General features: G+C 36.5%; 1 protein-coding gene across 2 annotated transcripts in view; it reads left to right on the top strand.

Annotated features, from left to right (window-relative positions):
• CSMD3 (CUB and Sushi multiple domains 3) overlaps positions 1-26,526 on the top strand; it is a 1,257,946-nt gene that overhangs the window by 574,244 nt on the left and 657,176 nt on the right. For both annotated transcript variants that reach the window (XM_047073797.1, XM_047073796.1), the window contains one exon: positions 5,638-5,762. In XM_047073797.1, coding sequence (XP_046929753.1) covers positions 5,638-5,762 — 125 coding nt within the window. The remainder of the gene's footprint in view (positions 1-5,637; positions 5,763-26,526) is intronic.

Genomic DNA, 26,526 nt, shown 5'->3' with positions numbered 1-26,526 from the left:
GTGACAGAAAGTACAGTTTGTACAGCTTGTCTTCTGTATAACTGAATACTTTCCTAGAAATACATATTTTTAATGAAACTTAGTTGTTTTTTTTTTCAAGTTTGACTCAAATATTAAAGCAGTTCATAAAATGAAAACACAGTGCATTTGTTCAAGATATCCATTTCTTAGATATTATGGAGCCTGGATTCCTCTGAAAAGACTACTTATTTCATTGATTTCTGCCCTCGCTATGTTCTTTTCCTCTTATATTTTTGGTCTAGAATATGTTAACGTGTAGCTGTGATCTGAGATGGAGGTATTTGTAGATGCCCAGTAGAGTCTTTCTTTCAATAGTGGGGTAGAAATTACTGAGTTTCACGGTTATTTCCATGATTGGGGTGCTCAATATGTGTTAGGTGCTCTGTGTACTTTATAAATGGTATTTCATTACATGATCACAACAGCTGAGGAAGCTGAGGCTTTCAGACATTTTTACGTTTTTAAAGCCAAGGAACTGGGAAAGAGAAGAGTTGGATTTGAAAGTTCTGATGTTTTTTTTTTTCAAATATTTTAGAGAGAGACAGGGAGTAGGGAAAAGGGGCAGAGGGAGAGAGAGAGAATCTCAAGCAGGTTTCGTGCTCGGCGTGGAGCCCAACATGGGGCTCAATCCCATGATCCTGGGATGATGACCAGAGTGGAAACCAAGAGGTTGACAGTCAACTCCCCCAGGGGAGGAAAGTTCAATTCAATCAATTCAATTCAATTCAATTCAATCAATTACTCCCCCAGGGGCCCCTGAAAGTTCTCTCTGATTCTTTGGCTTAAACTATTGGCCATAGTCTAAATACTTCCCCCATTGTACTCAACAGAGAAAAAAAAATCACTGGAATTGTTAATCATTGAGTGCATACAGGAGTGGGTAGAAACTTTAGGGACTAATTGGTGTTCGTCTTTGTTAAGTAGCAGAGGACTTACGTGTCTGTTATTACAAAGTGCCTATCTCCAAGCTAAGTGTAGTCGTTTGCTATAATCAAAAGAAACAAGCTAAAATACTTGCTATTTAAACAAGATGAAATGTCTTTCTTTCAACAAGAAGAATCTGGTAAACTAGAATATCGTAACCAAATACAAATACAGTGACAACTACAGTGATCTTGACAGAATTACTAATCACTAAGTGAGAAAATAGTAATTAAAATTACTTCTATGGGCCAGCCCCTATACTAAGACCTTTTTTTTTTTTTAACCACGAATCTCCTTAGTACAGTTACTATCATATCATCTCTGTGAGAGCAAGGATCACTGCAGTAGTTTGTAAACCAAACTCCTTGCTTCCATCTTTGCTCCCCTAAAGTTTTTTCTTCACCTAGCAGCCACTATGACCATTTTAAAACATAAAGGACCCTAATGTCATTCTTTTGCCTCCCAGTCCTACAAGAACTGCCCAGTTTTCCCAGAGTAAAGGTAAAAATCCTTACTATGGCCTACAAATTCATAAATGATCTGCCCCTAATCTCTAATCACTTCCTTAATTTCATACCCCAGTCTCCATCATTTGCTTTGCTCTAATCACATTACTTTTCTCACTGTTTCTGGAACATAGCAAACGCATCACATGGTGGGAGGTGAGTACAAGTGGATTATAAGCAGTTTAAATAACCATCAGAGAATATCTTACCCAAGAATAATTTGTCCCATTATAAGAATATGGTATCTTTGGAATAAGCCTTTTTAGATAATAATTATTATCTAAATATATACTATTATTTACTATTATGCTATTAGTAAAGATATCATTTATTCAGTCCCTCTCAAAAATACACACGCACACACACACACACACGCACGCACGCACGCACACTTAATAACTTCCTGTATAGTAGACTAATAGGTTGGAAAACAAAATAGATGAGTGCCTGGAGTTTTTCCACGAGTGGAATGTGGAATGGAAAGTTTTCCATCCAGTGGGATGAGAAATGCAGTAAGTAGACAAATACACAATGTATCAGATAGTATATAGGAATTCATAGGAAAGAAGCTGATGGATTAGGAACAGTTGTTTTATAGATAATAGTCAAAGACAGCCTAATGGATAATTTTACATGTATTAGAAAAAACAGAAGTGAGAATTTGGCACCTGTGGCTTCCTGGAGCAAGCATTTTTCCAGAGTAACACAAAGGCAAAGGTAAAGACCTGGAGACAAGTGTGTGTTTTAATATTTTCAAACCACAGCAAGGAAGCCAGCGTAGCCAAGGAATAGAGATTGGGGAAGAAAGTGATAGGAAAAGAGTTTTGGAAATTAGCATGGACAGATCACATAGGCCATGATAAGGGCATTGCCTTCACTCTCAGTGAAATACGGAAGCATTAGAAGATTTGACACAGAGGAAAGGCATAATTTGAGCAATCTTGTAAAAAGATTGCTGCGGACACTAAGGATAGATTTTAAGGAGTCAAGAGCAGAAACAGGAAAGCAGCAACATAGCAGCAGAAGGACTATTGGCAATAAAATAGATGAGAAATTATGATGGCTCAGGTAAAGGTGGTGGCACTATAGGGGTAAGAAATATCAGGTTCATGATTTTCAAAGTGTTGATAACAGGATTTGCTCAATGAGGTGGACGGGAAACATAAAAGAGAGGGATGAGGCAAGAATGATTCCCCAGGTTTTTAGTCTTCAACTAGAAGGATAGTTTTTATTGACGAAGGTGAGAGTAAGGAAGGGCGAAGAATTGGTTATTAGATAAACTTGTAAGGCTTCTCAGGCTATAGAGTAGTCTAAATAAATCTTGGGGCTGTTAAGAAGTTCACCAAGACCCTAATCATTTATTTCTTGGTTGTATGGGTATTTAATTTGTGATGATTCACTGAGCTGTATATTTTGTTTTGTACACTTTGCTAAGTGCGATTCATATTTAAAAAGAACCACTTTAAAAATGTATTTGAGTGTAGACAATGTTTCATTAGTTTCAGGTGCATTATGGGATACACCTTCTCTATACTTTATGTTGTGCTTACCACAAGTGTAGCTCCCATCTGTCACCATGCATTAGTATTACAATGATCACTACTGTATTTCTTATGCTGTGACTTTTATTTTTGTAATTTATTCATTCCCAAAATGGATGCCCGTATCTCCCACTCCCCTGCCCTCTGGAATCCATTAGTTTGTTCTTTGTAGTTGTAAGTCTCATTCCGCTGTTTGCTTGTTTATTCATTTTTCTTATATTCCATATATTAGTGAAATCATACGGTATTTGTCTTTCTCTGTCTGACTCATCTCACTTACGTAATACCCTCTAGGTCTATCCCTCTTGTTACAAATAGTAAAATCTCATCTTTTTGTGGCTGTGTAATATTCCATTGTATATATAACACATCTTCCTTATCTATTTGTCTGTGGATGGACACTCAGGTTGCTTCTGTATCTGAACTGTTATAAATTATGTTGTGATTATCATAGGAGTGCATATATCTTTTTGAAGGAGTGGTTTTATTTCCTTTGGGTAAATACCCAGTGGAATTATTGGATCATGTGGTAATTCCATTTTTAATTTTTGAGGAACCTCCATACTGTTTTTCACAGTGACTGTAGCAGTTCACATCCCCAGCTTTTCAAAAAGAAACGGTGAGAGAAGAAAAGAAAATGCCTCCAGAGGAGAGTAGATTCTAATGCCTAGAGACTTTTCCCTATGCTAAACCTTTGTTCTTTGTCATGCCATCTCTAGTTCAGATTTTTTGTTATCTTTAGCTTAAATCAGAGGTTGGATAGCTTTTTCTATAAGGCATCAGATAGGAAATATTTTATAGTTTGTAGGCCAAAGCGTCTCCATTGCAACTACTCAACTCTGACATTTTAGCATGAAAACAGCCATAGACAATATGTAAATGAAAGTATCCCTGTGTTCTATTAAAACTTTATTTATACACATCGAAATCTGAATTGAGTACAAGTTTTACATTTCAAAAAATGTTATTTTTGTGATTTTTTTCAAATGTTTGAAAGTGTAAATGCGATTTTTATGTGTTGGGCTGTACAGAAATAGGCAGCGGACCAAATTTGGCCTGCAGGACCTAGTTTGCTGATCATTGGCCTAAACCACTTAAATTATTTTCTCATACACCCCTATACTCTAATACATGTTCCTTTTAAACTGTCCTCTATGCTGTTCCAGATATATCTTTTTACAATACAAATGTGATCATGGAAGCTGCCTCTAAGACAATCTGAGGTTGCTGAACAGGAGCTATTCAGACACAGGCTGGGTGAGAGGGTGCAGGCAAGGCCCTCCAGGAAGAGGGGGAAGGGAGGACAGTGCAGACAGAATACAGCATGGCACGTGCAGATAGTCAGCTGCTAGAGGTAGCGTTCACGTGCGGCACTGGGTTAGGGATGGGGTGGAGAAGTTGGCTGCACTTCTTGTTGGAAGACTTTTTATGCTACGTAAAGGAAATTGGACTTTATCTTTTTGTGGTGAGTTGCTGTTCAGGGATTTTAACAAAGAAAATGCATGGTCAGTTTTTCTTTTTTTTATTTCATTCCAGCAAACATCCATTACCCTTAGAAATTAAGGTTTTAAAAAATGATCCTTTTAGTAACTTCGCTTTCAGCGGAAAGGGAAGCAAAATCCAAATTGCAGTAGGTCAAATAATAAATGATGGGTAAATTTTATATGCAGGGCAATAAACACAATTTTGCAGCCCTAAATATGTGTTTGCTTTTTTGTCTATTTATTGATATACAAGTACCAGTCCAAATAACTGTGCATATAGATACCTGCTAGAAAAGTACCACGATGTGGTATGAATACAAGGGTTGAGATTCAAGTCAGGAAGACCACTTTTTGCTTCATGGTTACCACCTCGGATTGGAATTTTACTCAGTTATAGAGGTGCCTGGGTGGCTCAGTTTTTTAAATGTCCAACTTCGGAGCAGGTCATGATCTCACGATTCATGAACTTGAGCCCCACGTCAAGCTCTGTGCTGCCAGTTCAGACCCTGGAGCCTGTATCAGATTCTGTGTGTCCCTCTCTCTCTCTGCCCCTCCTCTCCTTGCCTTCTGTCCCTCTAAATAAATACATACATACATACATACATACATACATAAATAGGGGTGCCTGGGGGCTCAGTTGGTTGAGCGACCGACTTCGGCTCAGGTCATGATCTCACGGTTTGTGAGTTCGGGCCCCGCGTTGGGCTCTGTGCTGCCAGCTCAGAGCCTGGAGCCTGTTTCAGATTCTGTGTCTCCTCTCTCTCCCTGACCCTCCCCCACTCATGCTCTGTCTCTCTCTGCCTCAGAAATAAATAAACATTAAAAAAAATTATAAAAAAAATAGTAAATTACTCAGTTACTTAACCTTGGTTTCTACAACTAACAACACGATAATTAAATTTGATGACAGCTTTCTGTAGTTCCTACTAATATCTTCATGTTATTGACTTACAAGAGGTTCGTCTGTTTATAACTTTTATTATATATTTGTACAAATTATATTTTCATATTTTGTTTTCCCATTGGAAAGATACTTTTTGTCACTATGGAACATTTTTGACCCATTGGATATTAGCAGTAGAGGTGGAGATGAATCACTGTTATATGCTTCTAATCCTGTTTTTTTTTTTTTTTTTTTTTTTATCCTCTGTTCAATTTTAGCCTTGGATCAACTGTGCAGTTCTCTTGTGATGAAGATTATGTCCTACAGGGGGCTAAGAGCATCACTTGTCAGAGGATAGCTGAAGTCTTTGCTGCTTGGAGTGATCACCGCCCTGTATGTAAAGGTAAAGAAAAATCTTTAAATCAAAATGCTCTCTTCAAAACATTTTAATAGTTTGAACTTTATTCCACCGAGTATAAGTTTCAATTAAATCTTTAAGGTGTAATGCAGTCTTTAAGGAAGTACTTAACTCATGTATTTAGCAATAGTTGTTGAAAACCTCTAATATGTGAAGCACTGGGTTAGGTTCCCAAGGAGTACCCAATGTAATAATTGGAGTAATATGCAATATAAGACACTGATGACTTTGTTGGCTTTATTTTAATAAAAAATTACCTTGTGTAGAGATTGATAGGGCCTGATTTTTTAACCACAGTTTTATCTCTATTTGTATGCTTTGCCATTTTAATTGCATTTGTCTCCAATAAGCGATACTGGTATCGGTGGAGGTAGAACACAGTTCTGTGATTCGTTAATTTAATCTAAGTCAAATCCATGTGTACCCTCTGGCTTCCCATATTACCAGTAACTGCAGATAAGATTTATTCCCACCACCTTCTTCAAATTAAATATTTCTATATGAATTAAATACACTCCCGTTTACTAAAATTTATTCAGCTGTGTTTGAAAGTCAACACCTCATCCTACTGGCAGTCGTGATTGCTTCTTTGTTGTTGTTGTTATTTTTTACTAATTGCATCCCTGCATATTTCAGTGTCCTAGTACTCAAAATTTCATTAGGCTTTCTTCACCCTCGGGGAACATTTTCACTGAGTCAACACACTGTAGATTCCCCTCAGGTGTCATAAGGGTGTTATCAGGGGAATACAGAAGGGGCATATTTGAGAGCTACCATAAAGGAAAAAGACAAAAGTATTTGACAACTGGCTGGATTTGGAAGGAGAAATTAACAAGAAAGAGTCAAAGATGATGTTCAAGTCCATGAGACCAGAAAAACCTCATGCTGTTAATAAGTACGAAGAAACTGAAAAATAGAGTTTTATGGAAAATTATCCACAGTTACTGCAATATTGTGATCATTGGCAGCACTTGTAGGCACTTTGTGCTGGGCATAGAGCTAACCACCGTATATACTATGTCTTATTTAATCCTCAAAACAAACCAATGGAGACATTATTATCTCCATTTTAGAAATGAAGAAGGTAAGGCCTAAAGAGATACAGTCACTTTCCCAAGCTCAAATACTTGGAAAATACTTTTCCTTAAGTCCTTAAGTCTATAAGTCCTTAAGACTTATAGAATGGAGAGAAAAGCCAGATTTCAGAACTTTACTGATGGAATAGAAAATGATAAAATGGAAGCAACAAATATATTCCACTCACTTGGCAATGACAATGGCAAAGAAGAGAGAATCTAGATGTTTTGCAGATTTGAGTAAATTTTTTCTGTTATAGGTAGATGATTATTCATAACCTATCTCATTTGCAAAGGCTTTCAAAATGACATATAGTGTGATAACATTAAAAGTAAAGTGAAAAGGAGATGATACAATAAGGCAGAATAGTTTCATGATCCTAAACAAAAGTTTACATACAAGTGGGTAGACAACTGTTAAGAATGGTTTACATGTAAGACTTAAATATGGTGGCTGCCAAACAATGGGGAAAATGACCATTTTACACAAAAACCATTGTCTATAAAATACAAGCATAGCAATGAAACAGAAAAAGCAAACTTTTTCCTGGCTTTGAGGTCTGAAATGCCTTGCATTGTTTTTTATAAAATAGACACTGAATAATAGGCATTGTGGGAATAACTTTCATCAATGTTCTGGCAATGACTAGAACAGTAAACTGTATAAGGTTGATTTTTTATGGTGTCCTCCACTCAAGACAAATTACAGTTATAAAGGACAATGTAGTGAAAATCATGGTTTCAAAGAGTGTGATCCAAGTATCTTGCTTCAGTTTTACATAAATTAGATGTGTGAACTTTCTGATGGCAATAAAGAATGGAAAAAATAGAGAGTAGATTTAAAAAAAAAAAAAGAATAATGGTAATGCAGAAACAAAATCTCACACAAGAGAAGTTACAGCCAGATCATGGAATTTAAGGTCTACGTAAAGTAAGATGGAGACTATAAACCATCTTTTTTCATTCAAGACTCTCATTTCAATAAAAAGAATGAATCATATTTATTACAATTGTAAATTGTTCAAAGGCAGTAATAATGTTACATTATTCTGTTATTCTTCACAAACCCTATGGAACAAAGAGCAGCTCTGTAGTGACCTATATCTCAAGAAATACTTGTTGAAAATTAATGCGTGATTATTTTTCTTTGATTCCAAGATGCAGGAGCCAGGAGCTATAAATGTGCCTGTTCAACATTCGTATAGTGATATTATTTCATCTAAATTTTACATCTTTTCTGCAGATACTAATCATTTATACATAGCTTTTTTTCATTCCTCGCATGCAGGCGTATGTGTGTATGGTTTATAAAGTACATTTGGCTATTAGAAATTACTGGCTGTGGTGCTAGAAACAGTAATGGAAGGAACATGCTGAAATAGTAATTGAAGTTTTAAAATGACTATCCACAGTGAGTCGGAACAAAGAATAGTTTTCATGTCTCATGGGTGCTTGGACAGAATAAATATGCTTTTTTCCAGACAGCAGCATAAATAGCAGTATCAGTGCACTGCACCTTTGAGGGGTTATTAATATAGCTGCCGTCTATGTATTGCATGGTTGAGCAATCAAGAAATGGTGATTTTCAAGAGACTGAAAGTTCACACAAATAGCAAATTATGAATTAAAAGAAAAGGAGCAATTTACAAATTAATATTAATGGATTTTACACCAACTCAGACAATAATTTTATTCCCTAAATGGGATATGTGTATGAGATATTTACCAGTTTACAGTTATGGAGACAATTATTTTTTGTTGGCTATTCAGTAGATTTCTAAAAACTGGAGTTTATGCAAATAAGCAGACTTTTGCACTTGACTGATATATAGAATGTTTATTTTAGATATTCATGATATTCAAATAAACATCATTTGTTTGAAAATTGATAGTTTGTTAACTAGGAAATATGTAGGATAGTTAATATTTCTAGATCAGACAAAGCTGTCGACTAATTTTCAAACAATATTTGGACAGTCCAAATAACCAGTCAAAGCACAAGGGCATTAACCACTCATGAGAGTAATGTAAAAGGTGGCTAAGGAAAGATTAGAAAAGAAGGCAAAAGAAATACAAAAGTATTGGAAATGGATAAAATCAGAAAGCCACCTTTTAATTCCTTTATTCAATTAATTATTCAATCATTTGCATAAGTAGTGATTAATATACTTATTTATTTCGGATTCCACAAACATTAATGAACATTAGTAAGGATCCCAAATTAAATCTGTGGGATACACAGTATGTGATGGTTTTAATTATTTTATATTGAAATACAAAACTAAAAAAATATATGGTAGAGTATGTTGTTTACAAGAGAGGTACAAGTCTCTGCAGAATTCAGGTGAGGAAGATTATTCCCATGTTTGGAGACCGTCAGGCCTTAAGATAGAAGAGCAGGACTTGGAAGTTGTTTTGAATTTCAACATCGGAAGTTGGAAAGCATTCCAAATATAGAGGGTATGTCATGAGCAAAATCACAAAGTGAATCCGTGTATCTGTGGAACAAGATGGGGGAGGATGGGCATTCCAGTTTGGTTAGGTATATGAAGGAATATGAAGTGAGGTCAAATTAGAGGGGTTGTATAACTCCTCCTTTAAGTGTTTTTGGAAGCACCCTAAACCATTCTATAGTGTATGTGTATGTGTGTGTGTGTGTATATATATATATATATATATATATATATATATATATATACACACACATATATATATATATATATATATATATATATATATATATATATACTGCAAGTAACTCCTATCTTTCCATTTGGACTATAATTTACCATACACAGTGCTAGCACACTAATCCCATCAAAATCTCAGATTTGTTATGTCCCACTACTTTTCAATGGCCCCATTTTATTTCTCAATTTCATACTGTGAGCCAGTAAAATGAGACAATCAAGAATATGAACGCAGGGATGAGACTTCAAATCTTCTTCGATCTTCTACTTAAGTAATATACTCTCGTCATTAATTATCAGATTTCTTATCTTGAAGTAGAGTTCCAATACATTAGGATCTACTCCATCTAGAGGTAAGAATTTGTGTGAGGACAGGGCGCCTGGGTGGATCAGTCAGTTAAGTACCTAACTTTTGAGTTCGGCTCAGGTCATGGTCTCACAGTTCGTGAATTTGAACTCCAAGTCCGGCTCTGTGCTGATGGCGCAGAGCCTGATTGGGATTCTTCCTCCTCTCTCTCTCTCTCTCTCTCTCTCTCTCTCTCAAAATAAGTAAATAAACTTAATAAAGAAAATAATTTGTGTGAGGATGGAATAAGGTAATCCATTTAAAACAGTGAGTATTTGGGCTGAAGCACACTAATGGATGGAAGTGCTGGGTGGAGCCCTGCCCCTAATGCTTATCTCATCTGACTTCCAAAACAATCCATGATCTGTCTCCATGCAGTCATTTCATTAACTCTCACCAGCAATTTATCCCAGCATCTCAATAGTGAACACAATCACTGCCCTAATTTTCATATATGTGTGACTTGACCTGAATGGAAGAAAACCTAGTAACCATACACTGCTCACCTTTCAAAGTCTTAAGTCACCTTTCACCTCCTCCAAAACTTCTTTCCTATTTCAATTATCCATTACCCACCCCCCACACACACACACTTCTTTAACCTTACTTCACATTTTCTATCTTTACCACACAATTTAGCATTGAATTCTATTCTCTTTGGCAGTGGTTCCTCACCATTTTATGGGCAATAGACTTGATCCTTCAACCAAAACCACCTCAGAAAGAACAAAATAATCAACACTTCTAAAGTACTTGATTTTCATTGGATTTCCTTTTGACTATTGCCAAAAAAAGGACAGTTATCTATATGGTTTATCCATATATTACCTTTGATTAAATGGAAGGATCATAATGGGGTGCCTGGGTGGCTCAGTCAGTTGAGTGTCTGACTCTTGATCTCAGCTCAGGTCATGATCTCATTGTTTGGGAGTTTGAGCCCCAAGTCGGGCTCTGCACTGGCAGTTTGGAGCCTGCTTGGGATTCTCTCTCTCTCCCTCTCTCTCTGTCCTGCCCTGCTCATGTGCACATACTCTTTCTAAAAATAAATAAATAAACTTAAAAAAAAAAATTGGAAGGATTTTAATGAGATTCTATTCCTTTGTTCATATACAAAGTGAAAAATGGGTATTGCAGTTTATTTGGTAGATAATCACTGGCCAAACCTAAGGGTTATAACCCTAATGAATGAATATTTATTAAGGGCTTTGGGGTCTTACAGTTTCCAAAATTCTTTCACATATGTTTTAGGCTCCTTCTGATGTTTTGTTCTTCTTCACAATGTTTACCACAGTGACCATTATGCCTATATTTTTGTGCATATGATAGTTGCTAAATAAGCATTTTGAATAAATATTGTGGAGAGACTTAATTATAACAGACATTTTTAAAAGATAGTAATGTGCTGATATTAACCACAGAAAGTTGCCCTGGAAGAAGGCTTCCTGTTATGCAAAAGCAATTAGAAAATTTTGCCCAAGAGCAAACCAGAACCTGCTGAAATTTATCAACCAGAAACACATATAGCAGGTGTTTGTCTGTAGCTGTTATTGATGCCTTCTTAGTTTCATGGAATAATGTTACAGATGAGATGATGCATAATAAGGGTGATATTAGCAATTAATAGAGTGACATATGGTGAAGAAGATAGACAGATGGTTTAGATATGGGTATTTATCATACATTCATGTTTTTTTGATGGTCTTTTTTCCGTTAAAAATAATAGTTTGAAATGTATTATATAATTTTGATAAGGAAATAAATTTTACTGCCAATGAATATATTTTAATGACAAGATGTCATTTACATATTATGTGCTGCAGATGATAGTGATGCATTTATGTATATAATTTAAAATTCAAAACTACCCGAACAATTAGAAATTTTGCATTTCAATAGCGGCCTTCCAACAATTGTTCAGAAATACATTCCACACATCTTGCCTACCTCACAAACTTATTAGGAAATTATGCAAATAGTTAGCAAATAAATGATCCTGTTTTGGTATATAGTAGTGGGGAGGGATCTCCACAGTTATCAGTGAGAACTTTCTATTTCCACCCTCCCTTTTCCTGGGTATAGGACCTTGCTTATCTTGCTTAATGTTTCCTGGGCTTCCATTTGCTTTGTTGGTGATTACTCTGATCTTCCAGTTGTAAATTCTAAAAATTCGTAAGTACATTTAGTGCTTTCTAGACTTTAGAACATGGTAAGCTTATTCTTGTTTTTTCAATTTTTAAAAATAGGCTTTGGTTTTTAGAGCAGTTTTAGGTTCAAAACAAATTTGAGTGGAAAGTACAGAGTTCTCCTATATCCTCTGCTCCCACTTGGCCCAGAGTGGTACATCTGTTACAATCAATGAACTGACACTACCTTATCATTATGCTAAGATTATTCTTAGTTAAATGTTTGTCTTGGTCTTCTAGGGCAGCTACAGCAAAATACCATAAACTGAATGTCTTATAAAGTACAAACATTTATTTCACAGTTCTAGAGACTATGAAGTGCTGGACGATGTCTGCTGGGTGCCAGCTTCCTTATTGTAGCCTTCAGACTGTAACTTCACATGATGAAAAGGGTGAGGGATCTCTCCGGAATCTGTTTTATAAGATCACTAATCCCATTCCTGAAGGCTGTGCCTTTACCACTTAATCATCTCCCGAAGTCTCCACCTCCTAATATTATCACTTTAGGGGTCAGGATTCAACATATAAAGTATATGGGGAGGGTACAAATAGTCCATAGCAATGTTTTCCTTTACCTTTGGTGGTCTAGTGTCTGTCTTAGTTCCTGGCACAAAGCGGGCAATAACAACAACAACAACAACAGCTACAACAACAACAGCAACAACAACAATACTATATGATAAACTATTGCTAACAGAAGAGTACTATTCTTTATTGCACTGTGTTTTAGGTAGCAGTTTAAAAATAGATCAATGTTACTTTTACTTTGTGCCAAAACTGTGGTTATCAGTCATCAAACTGCTTCAAAGTAGTTTAGATTCTGTGAATCTTTTATGCCTCATTTACTATTAAAGATATAATTTCATCTTAACTTAAAGGAGTATTTATATTCATACGTTTCTTACTATGTTCATTTTCAATGATGTGTCCTTAGAAAAGTAAAGTTGATTGTAATGTGATTCTCGATTCTGTTATCTTCTCACGATTATAGTTTTGAGAGTTTTTAAATGGAAAATAATATATTAATTATTAAAGCTAGTAACAATTTTTGGTGAGTTGGGAGAGAAAATAAACAGGAAACAACTCTTTTATTTTTAGCACATATAATTTTAAAGCCCTGAGGATCTGAAAATTAATGGGGATGAAATGGACTGTGTGATGAACAAAGCTCAAATGACTAAGGAAATAAAAATAATAACCTGATAAACAATGGATGTTTTAGCTGAACAGCCAAGGAAACACCTGAAATGTGTTATCTTTATGAAAGCATGAACAAACTGAAAACTAATGAAATCATCACAGGAATACAAAATTTGCAAGAGAAACTACTTGTTTGAAAGGAAATTCCAAATAATTGTTAAAATGAAATGACTTTTTTTTATGTGTTTGTAGTAAATCTGTGACATTCCTCAAAATTCCCCTGGAATGCAGAAAGCCTTATTTTCTGTGTTTGTTGACAGGATGTGCTATTATCGTAAAGTACTGGAAGATCTATTCTGACTTAATACCCTTTCCGATAATTCTGATCACCTTAAAAGATGGGTGAAGTAAAGATGTTGGAGTGAGGGCCTTCCATCTTGAGATCTTCCACAGTGCAAACTCACTTTTGTCTTAAAATAGCAGGATACCTACTTCTGTGCCATAGAGTTTGCAGAGAAAATGATCGTAGAGGGATCACTAGAATGTCTGACACTTTTTCTGTGCACTCAAAGAAGAGAACTGTACCATGCAAAGTAAAAGATGCAAGGTGAAATGAAAAACATGAGGACCTGGGAAAGACACAGACACAAACAGGAAACAGAAGGCATAGGCAAGATATATAGACACATGATTGATGAGAAGGGGGCATTTTTTGATATTTAAATTGAATGTATTTAAAATTTAAAGAATCATGGCTTTTATCCTTGATATGAATATAGAGAATTTATCACATTTGGACAGATCTTTCCTTATATTAAGGGATAAACTATGTTCGGCTGCTTAGCTAGTCTGACACAAGATTTTCTGCATCTAGGTATATAGCAACAGCATTTCCAATCACTAGCCAGGCGTGGCACCTGGCTGACATCTTCACAGATACTTGAATGAATGAATGAATGAATGAATGAATGAATGTTTCTCACTCTGCTAGACACAACATAAGAAACACAGAATAGAACTGAGCACATCACATCCTCGAGGAATTTCCAATCTCGTTGAAAACAGTACATTCAAAATGAAACAACCAGAGAACATCCCTAAAGCAACAGAGGCATGGTTGCACAGACAACGTTTATGTCATAAAGATAATTCAAAACAAAGGTAGGACAGAAGACAGAATTGAGAATGTTAACCTTTGAGAAAAAAAATTCCATAGACCATGAAAATATCACTTACTTTCTCCTTTAATTGAATATTACTGTATATTTCTAATTTGGGAAATCATTCATTTTTAACAGCATTGATATTTGTTAAGTAAAATTTATTAGGTAAATTTGTTACCTAAAGTTTATTTGTTACCTAAAATTTATTAGATAAAAGGAGAAAAAAGATGAACTAGAAATTATCTTTGTCTCAAGATCAGTTCTCTACTTTATGGGAAGAACACAGTAGAAATGCGTGCATTGCCATACATCCCAGTAGCAGACACTGCCGATAAATGAACACAGTGCTTTCAACTCAGTGAGCATAAAACAACCACTCTGCCTAGAAGAGTCCAGAAAATTTAATAAAAAAATGAATAGGGACTTAAGGAGAGGCAGACAGACAGATTTACAAGTTGAAGAATGGAAAAATATGTAAGACAGAGAAAACTATACATAAAGTATCAGGGTTGTGAAAGAGACCTATATTAGAAAGAGAGCAAGACACTGATGGATTATGGCAGGGCATAGATTTATTGATGGTGGGAAAAATGGAGATCTATTGGTTAGACACATGGATCTTATATGCTATATAAGATCTTGTGAAACATCTTGTATGCCAGTGACAAAGTAAATATTGGGTTTTACCTTGGATTCATAAAGAGGAAGCATTTTTGCTTCTAATTTTTTAAAAAAGGATTGTTTATTAATGTGTTGAACAATTGTTTATTCAGTGATAATTATGTGCCAGTCAGACACTGGGGTAGGTACTAGGGATAAAAGATAACTAACTGAAAATCACTACTTACAATGAACTTATTCTTAATGGTGGGGGGCAAGAGAAGATCCCAAAGTTAATATACCATTACAATAATCTATCATTAACTCGATACTACAGCTATATAAAAGGTGTTCTGGGAGTTGACAGAGAAGGTTTCCAACAAGAGGAGGACACTGAGCTGGACCTTGAAGACACAGGAGACAAGACCAATGAAACAGTAGTGGATATGAACGGTACACCAGATAAAACCACATGAGAAAAGGCACAAGATAACAAGCTAATATGTTATAGAAAATGGAATATGAATGGAGAGAGGTAACACTGAAGGTAGGGTGTCCAGTTTGACTTTCAATTAAGTCAGTCATGAGAGAAATGCAGAGAAAGGATTAGAAAAGAAGTAGATTGGAGGTGACACCAATATATAAGGGATAGGAGGAGGAAGTTGAGTCCATGAAAGAGACTAAAAAGGAAGCAGCTGGAAGCAGAGATGGATAACAGGAGAGAATGGTGTTATGACACCACAGTGAGGAGAGATTTTATAAATGAAGTGTGGTCAACATTTTTAAATTCTGCAATGTGAGGAATAAAAAAAACCTCATTGAGTTCAACCAAGAGGATACCAGTGATCTTGGTAAAAACCATTTTCGTGGAATCGTTGATGTGGAAGACACATGGCTATAGTTGAAGAGTAATGAGGTGAGAAAATTGAGGCATAAAGTGAAAAGCAGAAACTTGGCTGTGAGGCAAAGGCAAGAGCTAGGTTCATGGAGAGGAGCATGCAATCTGGGAAAGGTTGTTTTTAAAATATACGAGGTTTAGGGGCACCTGGGTGGCTCAGTCAGTTAAGCATCCAATTCGGCTCAGGTCATGATCTTGTGGTTCGTGATTCCGTGACCCACATTCAGTTCAGTGCTGACAGTCTGGAGCCTGCTTGGGATTCTCTGTCCCTGTCTCTGCCCCTCCTTCACTTAAGCTCTCTCTCTCTCTCAAATAAGTAAACTTTACAAGAAAAAAGAAAAAAAAAAGAGAAAAGAAAAGAAAAGAAAAAGGTATGAGGTTTAACTAATGAGTACCTTGGTCTGGCATGTGTGAGAGGTTGAAGAGGTTGGTGAGAGCTGGGCCAACTGGAAGAGACAGTTCCCCAATATGAAGGGTCTGGGATTCAGAATAGAGGGGATAACATTGAACTTGGAGAGGAGTTAACACACACCCTCCTCTCAGGTAGGAGACCATGAGGAAGGAACCAGTGAAGCCGTAGATAAGTGTACAGGTGGGAAACAAAAGAAGGCATCATTCTCAAATGGTGCTCTTCCTCTTCCCTCATTTTTCTTTTTTTCTGTAAAGTGGGTGAGGTTATCTAAGGAGAAGAAGAAATCCAACAGTTCTGTGATTAAGCTGGATGGAACCCAAGATGAAATTGATAGGCAGAGACAGCTGGGGGAAGTCACCAAGCAGTCAGCCTCTGAGAAACATGATCATATCCTGAGGGTTCCATTTAGGCCAGTGGTCCTCATCCCTGGCTGTGCATTACAATCACCCTGAGAGCTTTTGAAATAAAAACCTACGCCTGGGTCCCAACCCACATCAGTGAAATCATACTCTCTGGAGGAGAGGTAATTCAGTTCCTGTATCCCCTCTGAGATATACTGGTCAGTTTAATTGTATTGAGGATTCAGAAAACAGCTTGAAATGATATTCTGTTTCCTTAGAGAGTCTCTCCCTCATTCCCGAGGAGTCATGTACTCACTGGCCGGCTGCTTGGAACATTTAGTTACACATATCGTATTCCTGTTCTACAGACTGGCAAAGTGGAAGTCTGATGCATTCAGGTCACCAAGGCAGAGCAGCAGCTCACAACGTCCTCTTCTTACTGGACACATGCAGATACGAGAGCTATATAAATTTGCATGTTAAATGTCAAAAATGGACTCATTTTCATACTTATCATGTATTACCAGCTGGAAATGGCACCGATTTACTTTTGAGATAAGTGTTTCTTGGGAAGAAATGAAATGGGGTCACAACTGAATGAGCTGCACTTCATTTGCACTCCTGCCATCCATTTATTTCCGAGAGCTTTAGCTTATTTATTCTGAGAGAACAAGACAAGGCAACTGTAGGTTTGTAGCATGGAAATCGTTTTGAGAAGAAAATTAAATAACTATGACTTTACGAAACATGAATTCTTTTCAAAGTTGGTCGTAAGTGCCAACGTTTCAACATAAGCATTACTTTTCCACCTCCTTTCCTTGTTGTCTTTGATAATCCGATTCGTGCAGCATTTGCTTTACTGGCTTATTATTTTAGATATTTTATTTAAAAAAATACTATTTCAAATTCCGCATTTCTTTCATATAGTTAAGGTCAATATTTATGACTTTCTTGCTGAGTGCTGTTTTGCTACAAAACTCTTCTTAGTTCTTGCACAAGTTAAAAAAAAAGGCATCTTGGATGATTTCATGATGCTCTAAACCTATTTAAAGTTAACAAAAGTTCATGGTTCATTTTCTTGGCCTTGGGTAAACTTCTCCTTCAACTTTTGAAGGATAAATATTCATTCATGTTTAGCAGTACCTGCAGTTATATTTTATTCTGAAAATAAATACTTAGCGTATTATGATAGTATTACTTTTAAGCACCATTAACACATCTCACATCTAGATATTTCCACCAAATTCTAAGGGGAAAGGAAAAGCCAACAAAATGTTTAGATATAAAAAACAAAAAGCAAAAGAAATGAGAAACATCTTACTGCTTTTTTAAATCTGCTTCCTCAAGGATCAAATGTGGCTTTCTGTAAGACTATTGGGAATGCTTTCTGAAAACCTTCTCATTTACCATTGTTTACATTTACCATTGTTTTACATTTAAAACCTTTTTGTTTGTGAGCATAATTCATTCCAGAAACATGCTTGTAATCCAAAGCACTTGTATTTTGAAGCGAATTTCCAGAACCATTGGCTCAGTTGTGACCATGTGACTTTCAGCATCTCGTACTACTCGTATTGCAAGGCATTGCTTGTTTATCAAGTTAAAATTTATTAGAAATGTTTGCGTATCTTTCAGAACACTCGCAGAACAAGTTACTCTCAATCCAAGGTTTTACTGTATTTTGTTCTTTTCTGCATAAAATTTCTTTCCAATTTATGCAAGGATGGCATATGGTATTTTTCTTAGCTATTTAGAGTATTTTAAAAAGAAAATTAAGTCATAAAGACCGTGTTGTTAAAAAATGTTTTGTGAGGTCTTCACAAAAGGACTCTAGTTGTTTTCCATTTTCATGACCATAAAAATATTTATTATTTAAATACAGCAGCATTCATTCTGAGACATGAACACCAAAGCCACATTTGGCTTTTGATTTTATTGGGCTTTTAATTATTTTGTCTGCTAGGAAGTAATGACAGGATTGGCTGATGTGAACATGCCCTCTGCCCCTGGTACAGCTTAACTGCCTGAGAAAGTTAAAACCTGGGAGAAATAGGAGTAGCTTATTTTAGAAATTATAATAACTAAGGAAGGAAATAGTGGGTACTATAAGTGTATTTAGAATGAAAAACAGCAATCCAAACAAGTTGTAAGAGAGAGTAAAGATATTACAGCTCAATATGCTTTCAGGGGCTGAGGACTAGAGTCAAAAAGAATATATGCAGGGGAATGTATGCAGGGGAAGATATCAAAAGACCCTGCAGCAGCAGTAAGATAATTGGCAGAGGAACCCTGATTTTAAAATACAAGTGCAAATCATGGATGGATAGGCCTATGACCAGCATTTGATATTGAATATGTGGTATATAGTTGGAAGAACTCTACCAGGCTGTCTGGAGCCAAGAAAGTTAGCAATGTGAAATACGCTAAAAAATAATAATTAAAACAATTTTTTATTTATATGAAATAAGGAAAACAATTATACACATAATTATATATGCAATTATTATAATTATTACAATACTATATTATAGTAATTATATATAATTATAAAACTTCAGTATTTCCTAAATTATCTTTGAATATTAATAATAAACACGTAGAAAACATATTCAGACAACCTAATGATTTGTTGTGTTACTTTCACTACAGAACTTGTTAGAATCTCTAATATTCTCAGTTTCTTTGTTTATCTTTAAAAGTAGAAGTGTAGGGGCGCCTGGGTGGCTCAGTTGGTGAAGCATCCGACTTTAGCTCAGGTCATGATCTCACCATTCCTGAATCCGAGCCCCGCATCCGGCTCTGTGCTGACAGCTCAGAGCCTGGAGAATGTTTCAGATTCTGCGTCTCCCTCTCTGTCTCTGCTCCTCCCCTACTGGTGTTCTGTCTGTCTCTCTCTCAAAAATAAAGAAACATTAAAAAAAAAAAAAAAGAGTAGAAATGTAGTATGTAACACAAGCTCACAGAAAATGCTGACCTGGGCTGAACAATTTGGAAGATGCTGATTTGGGCTATCTTAACTGCAGTCATTTCCTAACTGTTCTTGCTTCTGGTTTCCCCTTTCTCACATTTGCTTACCTTATCACTACTGGAGTACTCTGACTAAAATCATCATCATAATAAATAAAAACAAAACACTTTTAATATGCCATCCCATTTCTCCAAATAATTCATTAGTTAAGTATTCAATTCAAAATTTCTTAATGTGGTATTTTGGAGCCTCCAAATATTGTCTCTGAACTTCTTTTCAACTTCGTTTCTTCTTAATCCCAAACACTACTCCAGAAGGCTAAATGTCACCATACCCTATATTACTTTCTAATATATCTCTTTAGTGAAAAGAAGATACTTGGATTCAAGAACCATCTCCTCCATTGTGTGTTTATGGTGATAGTATCTAACAATTTCTTTAATTTCCTGTCTCTCATAGGAACTGTGCTGACTATATATATTACCTATAATGCAGAATTTTGTCTTTTATAGATGAGAGTAGTTCAAGTAAATTGCTTAAAAAAACCACAGCTCTTAATCCTGGAACCAGGATTCAAATTTACAATTAGAGCTATGTACAATTTCAAAGTTCATGTTGTTTTCACTCTCCACACCGACTTAAAGAGCCCAAAACATGACGTGAGGAATATACAAGCTATGGATATGATGAATATCCATTAAACTTTGCAAAGGTTCACATACTTTTGGTTCTTACAAAGTTTCTTGGGAGAAAGATTGACTCTCAGTTCTAGCCTGTATAAGGCATTTGGCCTCCTTTTTTTCTTTTTTTGCTTTACTACCTAAATCCTGACTGAACTGTGTCTGTGGATTTTGTCCAAATATCTTTCATTAATTTTCTCCCTTTTCTGGTTCATCTCCCCTGAGTTGTCCCTTGGAAAAATCTCCCCTCTTCTTAAAACCAAGAGTCCCTCTGAAATACCAAATTTCATCTATTTGATGGATAGATATTCACAGTTGCACCTTTTGTTTTCTTCGTAGTCAAACATTATGGTAAATGTTGGCATACCTAATTATACTTAAAAAATGTACCCCAGGAAGCTTGAGGTTACTGTTAATATATTCATTGACTAGTTTTGAAAGAAAGAGGGAATTTTACAAACAGATATTCAGGCCCTATGGCCATAATCTGCAAAGATAAAGGAAAGCAAAAATATTCTCAGTAAAGAAGAATTTGAATGTGTGTTGAGAAGAGGAAGAAAAATCCAGAAAGTTGGTGGGATATTAAGGAATATGGGAAGAAGCTGAAGCCTTAGGAAAAGGTAGCCGGGGAGAAATCCTTGGGTCAGATGAAGAAACGACTTATAAGAAAGGAATGATCTAATATCTATTTCTAATTTTTAACTTTTAATGTAATTTTTTGTTACTGCCATGAAAACTCCTTACCTTGTCTCAGTCCCCAAATCTTAATAAATAATAGTTGATCCTAGTAGTTGGTAGTGGTTAGAGAAGAATAGATAATAAATAGAAAGGATAATAGTCTCCTATTCCAATTATTAGAGTTTTTTTAATGAAGTTTAGAGTTCTCAGATAGTGTAGAGGCTTTTAATGTATTAAAGCATGGGAAGATACGTGAGTTATTCTTTTGGTAAAGCTTGTGGTGCATTGCTTGATAGCAGCTCTGGTGACATAAAAAGTAGTCAACCCTGTGGACTCAGTACATGCCTCAGGATTGTCAGAGGGATGTATCAAGACTATGAAGGGTCTGAGGTCTTACCTTACTTGCAAATTAACAAGTTAGCTTGCCATACTTTTATGTTGCTAGAAGAAGTCAAAAGACTCCTAGGTCAGGGACAAAAGACAGTTTACTACTCACGACATGAGTAGGAGGCAGAACATCACCATTGTTGCCAACTCCCTGGGCCCCAGTTTCTACATGGCTGCTTGAAGAAGACCAGATAACAGCTGCTTATGCAATGGGTTGCATAATAGGAAAGGAACCCTGAGTTTAGGGAATCCAAATCTTTTACAATGGGCAGTATGCATGCCTATTTATTTGCTCTGGAGGGAGACACTATCTCTATCTTCCAAGACTGTAAATAAACAGGTCCTTTTCTCTGGAAGGAGAAACTTTGTCTGTCTTCTAAGGCCATTCAATATACAAACAAACTTAAAAAGATACTCCAGAACAAAGGCAGTTAGTGCTTTTGCTTGCAAGATGCATGCAATTATGATAGGTCCATGGAGAATTACCTCCTGACTATATCTACCTCTCATTTCTCTATCTTGGCTTCTGGTACATTTTCCCATGAGAATTCCCATTAGTCAGATGCTGATTAATCTGAATGCCAGAGGCTGAAAACAAATCCATTCAATTTTCATCATACAGCATTTAATTAAGATTATTATCAACAGGACTCCAAACTACAGAATGAGGCCAACCTCCAGGGACCCAAACCCAACTAGCAGAACAAATTACACCAACCATCAGTGTCTACATTAGAAAATCAGGTGGCTTTTTCCTCTCATTTCTGTATTGATATTTACACTTGTCCCAAGACATTAATCCAGGCACTATAAGATGCATTAACAATTGCCTTGACCCACATGGTAGAAGTCTAGGGCAATTCTACTATCCTTAACAACTCTGGCCAAAAGTTGAGGCTGATGTGAATGACTTCCAGAACCAAGGTGGTATCATTGATTTTTTTTTAACTAAGGCCAGTAGCTTCCCAGGTACCCAGGGTAGCTTCAAAAGGCAAGATCTCCAGAGTGATCTTATTGTTACATGATATACAGGTGGTATATTTCTTAAACTCTTTTAACTGTCCTGACTGTCCCTTGGTGTCTTTTATCAATACCCGTAAAGCACACATCACCATGTTTGGAAAGAGAGGCTGGTTAATGTTAAATACATGCCTTCCCCATCAGAAGAGTCCTTAGGGCGTAACTTATGCCTCTAGAAATAACCTGTTTTTTAAAGTTGCTGCCCCCAACCCCAAGGAATACTCACATCAGTCAGGGGATCCAAGTCGATAGTGCCATCAAAGTGCTTCCAGATGTTGGTAACAGCTTTCATACTTAAAATTTCAAATGATTGAGTTTGGTCCTTTTGGAAGAACTCTGTCCTATCTGTCTATACCATGAGAATGCTGACATTTGTTCACCCCATGGAATGACAAAGTAAAAACTATAAGAGTAGAGCTGTGAAAATATCTGGAGGGATGAACAAGTGTAATAACTGGGAGATTCAAAAACTGGGGTTAACCCATAGACCTCTTTTTAAGTTAGGACAATCATGGTCAAACCATGGTAAAAGACATTGGGCAGGAGATAGGAAATCTATCATTAATTTAAATGTATGAAGTCACAACAGTTTTAGAATGCTGTATCAAGGTATTTTCCTTAAAAACAGGGCTACAGGGGTGATTCTGAGAAATAAAGATCATTAATGTCCCTCCCTCCCTCATACCTCTATTTCCCTCTGCCAGGAGTTGTTCCCCCTTCACCATCACAAAATCAATGTGTCTTATTCACCTTTTCTCTCATCATCATATATTCTTAAATGGACATTTCATCCAAATATATCATATAAGAATTAGGGCATTTTATATAACTTAACGGGACCAAATATGTCCCCAAATTTTGTCCACGTGAGTTTCTGTAAAGGGGCTCAGTGATCAGTGTGTACTTAACCAAGTGACATTATCCTTATAATCTAGGATCATGTCAGTACAATAAAAGAATCTAGATCACTGAAGCAGAGTTAAGTCTGAATCCCCAAGCCATTTTTTTTTTTACGCAGATTACCAAAATAAGCAGAGATATAAAAGCCAAACATGAATATAGTTGCTGTTAGGGGAAGAAAAACAAAGCATGCCATACCAGGAATGGTCAAAATGGAATCTCAGATTTGCAAAATAGAGCTGTATATACTGCAGCCATATGATCATTACCCATAAAGTAAATAAGAAACACTAATCCCTTTCTGGAGATGGTCTCATTCTGTGACCAAACTGTCTTACAAAGGCTTGTAGGGAAGAAGAAGGGATGGAGTTGGGGATTTTTTTAAGTCTATTTTTAGAGTCCACTCTAACACTCAGCAATTCCAGATGCTTGTAGATGATAGAGAACATGAAAGGTTCATCAAATACTGTTACTATCAGTACATTTTTTTGAGTGTCTTTGTGATAATAGTTCAACCACTTTCAGATTGAAAATAGTCCTGAAAGCCAAAAACATGACAAATTTTATTTCAATGGCTCTGGTAGTATGGACTTGGATTATCAGACTAGACCAGCAATGGCATAACCTGAACAGGTGTCAACCACTGATAAAGCACTAAAGAACCACTGATAACTCTGAGAGGAGGTCAAAGGTCTGATGTAGGCAATCTACCAAAAGCAGGCAGGAATCTGACTTATGTGATGTGACTTCCCTTACCAGAAGACAAATGGGACGGCTTTTGGCAGAAATCACAAATCTTGGATGTGAGGATCTCTTCTGCACCCAGAACAGATTTCTTTATTTTGTGCCCAGTTTATAATAGTATATGTATTTCCGTGTCCAGTAACATAATTGATCTGGGCAGAAATGGTGGCAATTTAGGTAGTGCAGGCTTGATCAACAACTTGGTTCCATTAGGTCTCATCAGAGAAAATGTCCTTAACATGGGCATCTGCATTAATGACTCAGATGGTTTAATACCCAACCACAATTCTTTTCTTTTTTTTTTGTTTTGTTTTAAATTTTTTAACGTTTATTTATTTTTGAGATAGAAAGACAGAGCATGAACGGGGGAGGGTCAGAGAGAGGGAGACACAGAATCTGAAACAGGCTCCAGGCTCTGAGCTGTCAGCACAGAGCCCAACGCTGGGCTCGAACTCATGGACCGCGAGATCATGATCTGAGCTGAAGTCGGCCACTCAACCGACTGAGCCACCCAGGCGCCCCAACCACAATTATTTTCAAAGTTCACAGCCTCAAAGGGGTGTCTGTCATCTTCTGATCTATAGTTTTCCAAGAGGCAGACTTAACATCTAGGATATTGACAACAACCCAAGTTAGTAAAATATAAGGTTTGTCAAGCGATAATTGACCATAGCTCTGAGAATGGCCTTGAGTTCTGCCTAGTGAGTAGAGTAACCATGTCCATTTTGTATTTTGTAAGGCTAATGTTAAGTTTGAACAGCCACAGCACATCAGTGGGTAACATGATTGAGACAGGCCCATGTATTTAGAAAAAAACTATGCATTGATGGTGTACTGAACCAGAGGTTTGCTTGAAACAGTGGATACAGGGGATAAAGTTTTTCCCAAAAAGAACAAAACAAAACAAAACAAAACAACTGTCTTTTTTTTTTTCTATAAAACTGAGATGCCTTTAAGTCCAACCTGGATTCATTCTTAAAAATTCCATTTGCATTTGACAAGCGAGGTTTATGGGCCCTCCTCACCTTGTAAATCAGTAAATCCAAAGTTGACTCACCCACATGGGAATATCAAGCTGGAGAGTCACAATAAGTCCATATGTCAGACATTCAGCCTTGATAAGAACCCAATATAAAAGTAATTAACTATTATTCTAAAGGAATGTGCCTTGCTATTGACAATGGCTTCCTTTTGCTAGAGACTTTAATTAGCAAAACCATTAATTAAAGACAATTATAGCTCAAAAGAGTCATTAAAATTACAGAGATGAAAGATAATAGTACTTTTCTATATGATGATCTTCCCAATTAGGAGAATCCCCTCTGGAATTTGTGGGCATTCATAGCAAGTGGGTAACACATCAATACTAATTATGTATTGAACAGTAGAATCCTCAACTATAGTATATTGAATTGGCCAAAAGGACCCTGCCCACAAGGCCATATTAGTTTCTGTTCCCTGTTGTGAATTGCACTCAAAACACACCAATTTGATGTGAATATCCAGTAATCCACAAGACTAACTAGAATGGTGACTTATATGCCTCTATCTAGAGTCATAACATTTTGAATCCCTCCTAAAATCTTCAGCATATTTGGAGAGCTGAATATGGCTTTTGGTCCCCACTGGGGATCAGGGAGACTTCAGTCCCACCCTTACTCATCCTCATCTTTAAAGCAGCTGAGATAGGTTGTTGTAAGGATGGAGAATCAGGAAACAGAGAAGGAGAGAATGGCTTCATGCCAACAAGCAAAGTTGAGTTTTCTTTCAGTTTTGAGTAGTACGGTGGCTGCCTTCAAAATATTTTTAGATGTCTTTGAGTCATTTTCTCATCCTCTAGTAAGTCAACTCTGTCAATATTGAAAACATAGTCTGGGACAATAAAACTCTGAATATCAGCCAGTGCTTCATTTATGGTTTCCTTTGGGAGTTTGTCTCAGTAAAATCTCCCCAAGGGGGCCAAAGCTCTAGTATAGCAGCCAGAACCCAATGCCAGAGGTTCTGAAGTCTTTTAATGTTATCTACAAATGGATCTGTGGTTGATATTTTACACTGCAGAAAGGTCTGAGTCATCAGATGGTCCCACTATTGTCATTCTTCCTTATCAAAATCTTCCTGCCCTCTCACCTCTGAAGTGAACCAAAGTTCTAACAATCAGCCTGGTTTCTTCCCATAGTGGTCATACATTTCTCTATTTCACTTTGAGTGCAGGTAAGCATGTTTATAGTTTCTCAGCAAGTGGGTAGAAACTTCTGCCTCCTTTCCTAAGGTGCAAATCTTAAAACTAATTGTTACTAGGGTGAGTACCTGAGACTGCCTGCCAAACCTTTGACGTATTTTCCTACCTAGAAGAGAGTTAGCATACCCGGAATTCTGTTAGGACACCTATCTCAGCTCTTACTTCACAGTACTCAGCCTGCAGCCCCCTTCCCAACACCTCCTTCCTCATTCAACAGACAAATAACTACAGGAGCATTTATTGCCTGATTGACCATTCAGTGTTGTCATTGTGCTTGCCATTGA

This window comes from Lynx rufus, unplaced genomic scaffold, assembly GCF_022079265.1.
Source record: "Lynx rufus isolate CCGP_SWC_20201006 ecotype Redwood Valley unplaced genomic scaffold, mLynRuf1.p SCAF_12, whole genome shotgun sequence".
Lineage (NCBI taxonomy): Eukaryota > Metazoa > Chordata > Mammalia > Carnivora > Felidae > Lynx > Lynx rufus.
Note: the sequence above shows the minus strand (reverse complement) of the source record. Positions and strands in the feature narration are given on the sequence as shown.